The following is a 7,500-nucleotide window of genomic DNA, read 5'->3' on the forward strand; positions in this document are numbered from 1 at the left end:
GAGTTTGAGAAAAGGGCTCAACATAAAACTCAGGAATCATTTTCCAACACTAGTGACATCTTATTAGAGGATAATGGTTCCAGGAGCATACAGATGAGTCATGAGTACACCCTGGTCACTTCTAGCAAAAGAATTATAGAAATCCAATCATCTGATGTGCTGTGACTGTTCCTGGCCATGACAGACAGCAGGTGTTTTACGGCTGAGCAATCCAAACCCGCAATTGAAACATCTCGAAGACAATTTCAGACATTTCAGAGAGAATTACTGATATGAACACATTGTACACCTCTTAGTCATCATAAGGCGTATTTAATCACATTATTTAGCTACAGAGGAATGTCAGACTTCTCCGTCTGGTAAAGTCCGTTTTGAGAACTTGGTCACTCCTGATTGGATAAAAATCTGTTTTTGCAGCAACCCTGACAACAGCAACATGTCATAGATTTAAAATGACTTTCATAGAGCATAAACCCTGTCACGTCTTAAGGGCCATATGCTGTACGAATGCAAACTTGTGAGTTAGAGTGAGTATTTATGAATTGAGATGAAGCTAGCCATCGCTGAGATGCATGTTAAGCCAAAGACAGGGTGGGAGAGAAAGAGAGAGGCATGGTGCGAAAGAGAGAGAGAGGGTTAGAGAGATCGATGAATAAAGGAGAGCTGGTGAATTATTCAGTGCTTACGGATCCTTCAGAGGTGTGTGTGCGGGTGTGTGTGTGTGTTTGTGTGTGAAAGAGGACAGAGAGCGAGGGAGAGAGAGAGATATTATGGAATAAACAGTCCTCCCTAAGGAGCTCTAAAACTGCAAGTATGAAAGTAGCAAACCAGCTGTAGCGCATATTTAGCAGACCTATAACGAGGTCCTTAGTCCTTGGAGGGCTGTGAGTTTAAGGCTGGTAATATTATGTGTTTTCTCTAACCAAGCCGTAAACAAGCACAGACACATAGGGCAGCCTTCTACTGTAACTTGCGATATGCCTGTACACAAATGCGTGATATACGTGAAGGTTTGAGGTATATATGTATTAGTCGTACTGTCGTCAGGATTCAGCCTTCACTGTCTCTAAGGTGGATAGATCTGCAAGGTCCTCTTCATCCATCCAAACCAAATGTTTGAAACATGTGCTTCTACATTACATTTCTGGTATATGTAAAAAAAAAAAATCGGTCACCAGGACAATACTAAATGTAAAATAAGGAAAGAATAGAACCTCCTTTGGAGGTCAGGAGAATTATAGATTAGCCGATCTGGCTTGGATTGAACGGGACGGAGCGCTGGGACAATGTGCTCACAATTTCATTGAATGTTACATTCCAAGAACCCTCCCCCACATGCCCGTATACCCATATTGGTTGCTTGTTGTTATGTACCTTATCTTTTCCAACCAGGTAGGACTATTTTGCAGAGAACTGTTGCCTATGCTAGCTTGCAACATTGAAGAAAATGGAAGGGAAAACTGAATTTCCACAATTTAATTTCCTCCACTCAAGCAAGGTATTTGATTTGGTTTCAGGTGTTGCGAGGCCCTCGCTCAATTCAAATTGGTTTCCACCCCTTTGGAGCTGCCTTCTTCAAAGGATTTCTCCAGGCTTTCGGAATGAGGAAAGCCTGGTCACAACGAGGTTACTTCCCTGGGTACATCTTTGTCTCGCTGCTGGGATTGCCTCGCAGGTGGATGACAAGTATCTATTCACAGGCCACGTCACTGTCAATCAATGTCATTTCAAATGCAAACTATTGGAAAAATACCAAATGTCACTGTGAAGAATAATTAGTTATTGACATCAGGTAGTAGTAGGGAAAATATTAGATAGTAGTACTACTACATTAGATAGTAGCACTACTACATACTAGAAAGATGCAAGATACTGTATCTTTACATTTTATATTTTTCCCGGCATTTAGCCTTATTAATTTGTTTTTATTAATGGTGTTTTGAGCCCGACCGATACTGGACTTTTGGGTCTGATGCTGATTTATGGGGGCAACATTCACTGATAACTGATATATCTGCCGATATATATACACTCACTAAACACTTTATTAGGAACACCTGTACACCATCTCATGGTGGAGGAACACCTGTACACCATCTCATGGTGGAGGTGGTGTAATGGTGTGGGGAATGTTCTTGGCACACTTTGGGCCCGTTAATACCAATCAATTATCGCTTCAATGCCACAGCCTATTTGAGTATTGTTGCTGACCATGTGCATCCCTTCATGGCCACAATTTACCCATCTTCTAACGGCTACTTCCAGCATGATAATGCACCAAGTCACAGAGCAAAAGTCGTTTCAAACTGGTTTCATGAACATAACAATGAGTTCTTCAGTGGCCTTCCCAGTCACCAGATCTGAATCCAATAGAAGACCTTTGGGATGCGGTAGAACAGGAGAATTGCAGGAATTGTGTGATGCAATCATGTCATCATGGACCAGAATCTCAAAGGAATGTTTCCAACATCTTGTGAAATCAATGCCATGAAGAATTGAGGCTGTTTTGAGAGCAAAGGGAGGCTCTACCCAGTATTAGTTGGAAATATACCCTTAATGCTGATTAGGCTCATTATATCTCAAATTGACCTGAAATGAAAATCTCCATTGATAAATAGGGCAACATGTAGTTACTTATGCAAAATGAGAATTGCACATGTTCAGTGCACTGCTTATTTACATCAGTGATTTGCTGCTCATTGTAACTTGCTGTGACAGTTTGAGCATCCACTGAATTATTTAAATCATACTCAGTATGTTTAATTTACAAAAGCGTCCAAAAATGCAATGGTAAAAGCTTCTTAAAACGTACGAGTTGGCAACCACTGCAATTTCCAGTAATGGTTTATTCCAGCCCTCCCTCTCCCCAAGACAAACTTTATCAAAGTGGTATATCCCGCTCTATTCACGAGAGTAAACAAACCTGAATCGTGCAGTCTGTGCTAATACGGTTAATTGGAACTAATCACCCAAGATGATTGTGACGAAAGTTAGCTAGAACGTCTGACTCTGAAATGTATGGATAGGCCTACACAGGTTAAACCCCGATTCACTGAAGATGCACGTCTTGAATTCTACCGAGAGATTCCACAGGTTGATTTGATCTCAGTGATTTAAATGGGATTAAAATATTATAACAAATTATCCAAATGATGTTTCTGTGATCGACACCCATGACAATTGAAATACGCATCTGTAAGCAATCATTGTAATGCATGAAACGGAATTAGGAATGGTATCAAACACACTGGCAGGGTATCTGATTCGATTCCATGGATTACAAAGAGCCCGTCCTCCGACGTCTACTTCCAACAGCCTCCCCTAATCTGCATGCTATTGAGTGAGTGTGTTCGATCACTGGTTCAGATCTATTCTGAAATCTGCTAGAGTATAGCTCCATCTGCTGGCAGTAGTCTGACAGTGCATGTTGATCGTACCTTCCAGTTAGTGGCTGATCTAGAGTCTAAACCTGTGAAACCAGAGGGACCCTTGATGATCAAAAAAATAGTTTGGAACACAACACACAACTATTTAATTTCATGTTACATTTTTATTGGAAAAAAAACCTTTGAGAACCTTGTTGCATGCTCACTATAATGATCAATATGTTATTATCTTATATGTAGGCTACAGCACATAATCTATATGTGATACCTGTATGGATAATGTTCTTATTGAGTGAGTCATCATCACTACATATAATATATTGATAATGAAAACAGTCTCTTCTAACATACACTACGCATATGAAAAACAGTTTGGCATATTCAACCAAAGACCTTTAATTAAATAAATACATAATTACATAACTTAATGGAAGAGCTAAATGACACACACCGTGTCACTGCAAGTGGACATACATTATGAACACAGTGGAACACAAACGTGGTTGAGGCACTATTGCTTGCTTTCATCGAGACACTTCTGACCACATGGGTTGAAAAGCCTCTCTCTTCTCTCATCTCTTTCTCCCACCATCTTTCCTTCTATTCAAGTTGTGGGTATATCAGTCTTTCATATTCACTCACTCACTCACTCACTCACTCACCACTCTGAAACCTCTATCCATTTCCTCTGATAGTTAATTAGGAAAACAAGTACTAATACATCTTTAGCATTTACAAAAGTTACTAAAATGATTCTTTAAAGTGACATATTGATCGCATGGAGAGGAATTGAGAAAGGGGTACAGTAGGACAGAAAGAGAGTGAGAGAGAGAGAGAGAGAGAGATGGAGAGAGATAGATAGGTAGATAGATAGAGGGATAGAGATAGACAGAACAATCAGTGAAGCTAAGGAGTTGATTATCTATTTGATTAAATTCCATGAATTGGAAGAATTTCATTACCATCAAAAATGGTATTCTTATATTTCTTTTTTAAAGTAATTTCACAATCCCTAATTACTTGGGAAGAAAGGCATGTACTAATGGTACTACATAATTAGCATCTTAATACTATGATAGGTATGTGACAGTGTGAAAGAGTGTGGAGAGAGCATTACAGTAAATCTAGCGAGCGTTGGTTTAAAGCAGGGGGCGTCCTGTCAAGAGACAGACAGGACAGAGAGGTGCTTCTGGACACCAAATGAGGCCATTACAAAACGTCAGACTTCAGTCTGACAGAGACAATAGCCTTACAGCGAAGCGCTATGCTCTGAGCATTGTGTGTGATGTCAGCTTTATCTCACATTTCACCAGCAGCCTATTCTGATGCCTGTTCATGTTCAGGTGATGGAACCTATTCAGAGGTAACACAGACGTTATCAGCAGTAGAGGGGTTCATGTTAGGCAGGGATGCTCAGCCGGGCGGGGGTGGGGGTGGGGGTGGGGGTGGGGGGGAGGGTAAATGGAACTTGTCAGTAGTGGAGAGGCCCTGCTCTGTGTCCCCTGCTAGTGGCTGCTCTGTTTGGGCAGCCTGGAGGCTAGCAGCAGTTCTGTCTCCTCCTGAGGACCTGGTCCCTTCATGGCCATGCTGGCTCCGACCATGGCTGGATAGCTCCTATTCCTCCTCATCCCCTCATTCAGGGGCCCGAAGGGGGACCCCGATCTCCTCATCCCACCCAGGGGCCCCAGGATTGGGCTTGGAGCCCCAGCCCCTGGCGGTCCTCCAGCCATGCCAAAGCGCTTGACTTTGTCCACTAGATTGAGGTTATGGACCGTCACACTAACGTCCGTCTGGCTCTCGCAGTCTCTCCCTCTCTGCCTGCTCCTGTTCTCCCCTGTGACCTCCTTCAGAATGGAACGTGCCGGCTTGGAAGCCAGGAAGTTGTCGTAGGAGGGGCTCTTGAAGTCGAAGCCTAGGGGGGTGTCCGCACCACTGCCTGGGGGCAGAACTGAACCTCCCTGTCCAGTAGGGGAGTTAGGTGGGGTGGAGGGGCGCAGGGGGTCAGGGTGGGGGGCTCGATGGAGATTGGGGGTGACGGAGGTACTGAATAAGACCCCTCCACTCCCCTGGTTTCCGTCCCAGCCCTGGGTCTGATGGTACATGGCTGCAGAGATCCCTCTCTCCTGCAGGAGGCGCACTAACCCCAGAGATGTACTGGTGGTGCGCGTAGCGTCCCTGGAGAGAAATATCAAGAAGGAGAAACAGTAGGATTATTTTCTATCAATCAATCAATCAATCTAAAGCTAGATTAGTGTGTGTGTGTGTACGTGTGTGTGTGTGTACCTGAGGTTAGTAGAGGATTCCGAGGGTCTCAGACCAAGCCGCCGGGGGCCGCAAGGCGTAGCAGCAGAAGTGGTAAGCAGAGAGCTGGTCATCACACAGGAAGATGAGGCAAGGCCTGGGTTAAAACTGGAGGCGGGGGGGGGGGGGGGGGGGATTGACAGACATCATCAGGTTAAGTTAAGAGGTACACTGTTGATCACTTTCATCGTTGCTTCATCATATACATGCACAGCAGCCATTTTGCACCAGAATGCTTGCTTGCTTGCTCCTCATTGGCTGAATGCTCACTCCACATCAGCATTTGAACAGGCTCAGAAAGAGCAGGAGAAGCTGGGGGAGGGGAGGGTGTTCCTTACCTGGGGGTCACCCGCGTCAGCTCGTCCGTGGGGTGCAGGATTCGACAGGTGGTGAAAGTGTAGGTGGAGCTGGTGTGGGCCATACTTTTACCTGGGTAATACAAACCTGAAACCACACACACACACACACATTGTCACACATGGAATAATAGTAAGTCACATTTTACACAGTAGTGCTGGTTCTAGACTACAATAAGGATGTGTGTGTGTGTGTGTGTGTGTGTGTGTGTGTGAGTGTGTGTGCGAGTGTGTGTGTGTGTGTGTGTGTGTGTGTGTGTGTGTGTGTGTGTGTACTCACCTAAGGGATCTGTGTTGCTGAGATGGGGTGACGGTGAGGGGGAAGAAAGCGAGACCAGGCCTTGGCTGGTGGGGACAGGGTTGGGGGTGTTGGAGACGGAGATGGGGGTGTTTGAGTTAGGGGTGTTAAAGTTAGGGGGGAGGGCGGGGGAGGCCGATGCTGAGGAGGTGGGCAGACTCTGGAAGTACTGCTCTCCTGGTTCATCCTCCTCAAATCCCCCCCAGGGATACACCTGGAACACATATACACACATAGAGTGTGAGCATGTTACACTCAGACACACACACACACACACACACACACACACACACACACACACACCCACCCACACACACACAAACACACACCTGCTCCAGCTCCAGTTCCAGGGGCCGGTAGCCCTTGGGTAGAACACCTGGACGGGCGTCCAAGATCACACCCAGGTGGGGCTGAGCCAACTGCTGCCACTGGTGAAGGGTGGCAGAGCCTGGAGACACACGCGCGCGCGCACACACACACACACACACACACACACACACACACACACACACACACACACACACACACACACACACACAGGTTAAACCCTATATACACAGCTGGGCATACAAAGACACAGACATGCACACATACATTCAAAACTAAACACGTATACACAGATATACACACATACACACATATATACACATACAGACACTCACACAAACAAGTGTGTGCGAACATGGATGTGCTACATATGCTTAGATACAGGAGATACTATCTTTCACAGTAAACTAAAGCTCTGGCTACAATCCTAACACAGAGAAGGACTATGGATAGAAGCAGGAGAGACAGGTGAAGAGACCTGACCTTATCTGAGACGGGTTGAAGAAGGAAAACACAAAATGCACAAAACAGAAAGCGGAAGAATGAAGAAAGAAAACTTTTTTTTTTTTTATTGAAGACAGTTCAACAGTTGGACAGTTCAACATAGAAGAAATGAACAAATGAAGTCAAAGAAAGAGGATGAATAATAGTAAGAAAAGAAAATGTAACAGAGGGAAATGGAGAAATAGAGAAATAGAGAGAGAATATAATATTGAGTTGATGAGGACAGCTAACCTATGAGGATATCAAGTTTATAAGCACAATTTGTGTACATTTTTTATCAACACTTTGTGTACTTCATTTCACCAGCAGATGGCAGCACAAACACCCA

At 44.4% G+C, this 7,500-nt stretch overlaps 1 protein-coding gene across 2 annotated transcripts in view; it reads right to left on the reverse strand.

Annotated features, from left to right (window-relative positions):
* Positions 1 to 4,850: 4,850 nt before the first annotated feature.
* trak1b (trafficking protein, kinesin binding 1b) overlaps positions 4,851 to 7,500 on the reverse strand; it is a 9,514-nt gene continuing 6,864 nt past the window's right edge. For both annotated transcript variants that reach the window (XM_083681036.1, XM_083681035.1), the window contains exons 13-17: positions 6,671 to 6,789; positions 6,324 to 6,555; positions 6,026 to 6,131; positions 5,670 to 5,795; positions 4,851 to 5,561 (exon numbers count right to left, since the gene is read on the reverse strand). In XM_083681036.1, the coding sequence (XP_083537162.1) occupies positions 4,892 to 5,561; positions 5,670 to 5,795; positions 6,026 to 6,131; positions 6,324 to 6,555; positions 6,671 to 6,789 (1,253 nt within the window). In that variant the 3' untranslated portion in view covers positions 4,851 to 4,891. The remainder of the gene's footprint in view (positions 5,562 to 5,669; positions 5,796 to 6,025; positions 6,132 to 6,323; positions 6,556 to 6,670; positions 6,790 to 7,500) is intronic.

Source organism: Argentina silus, assembly GCF_951799395.1.
Source record: "Argentina silus genome assembly, chromosome: 11".
NCBI classification, from domain to species: Eukaryota; Metazoa; Chordata; class Actinopteri; order Argentiniformes; family Argentinidae; genus Argentina; species Argentina silus.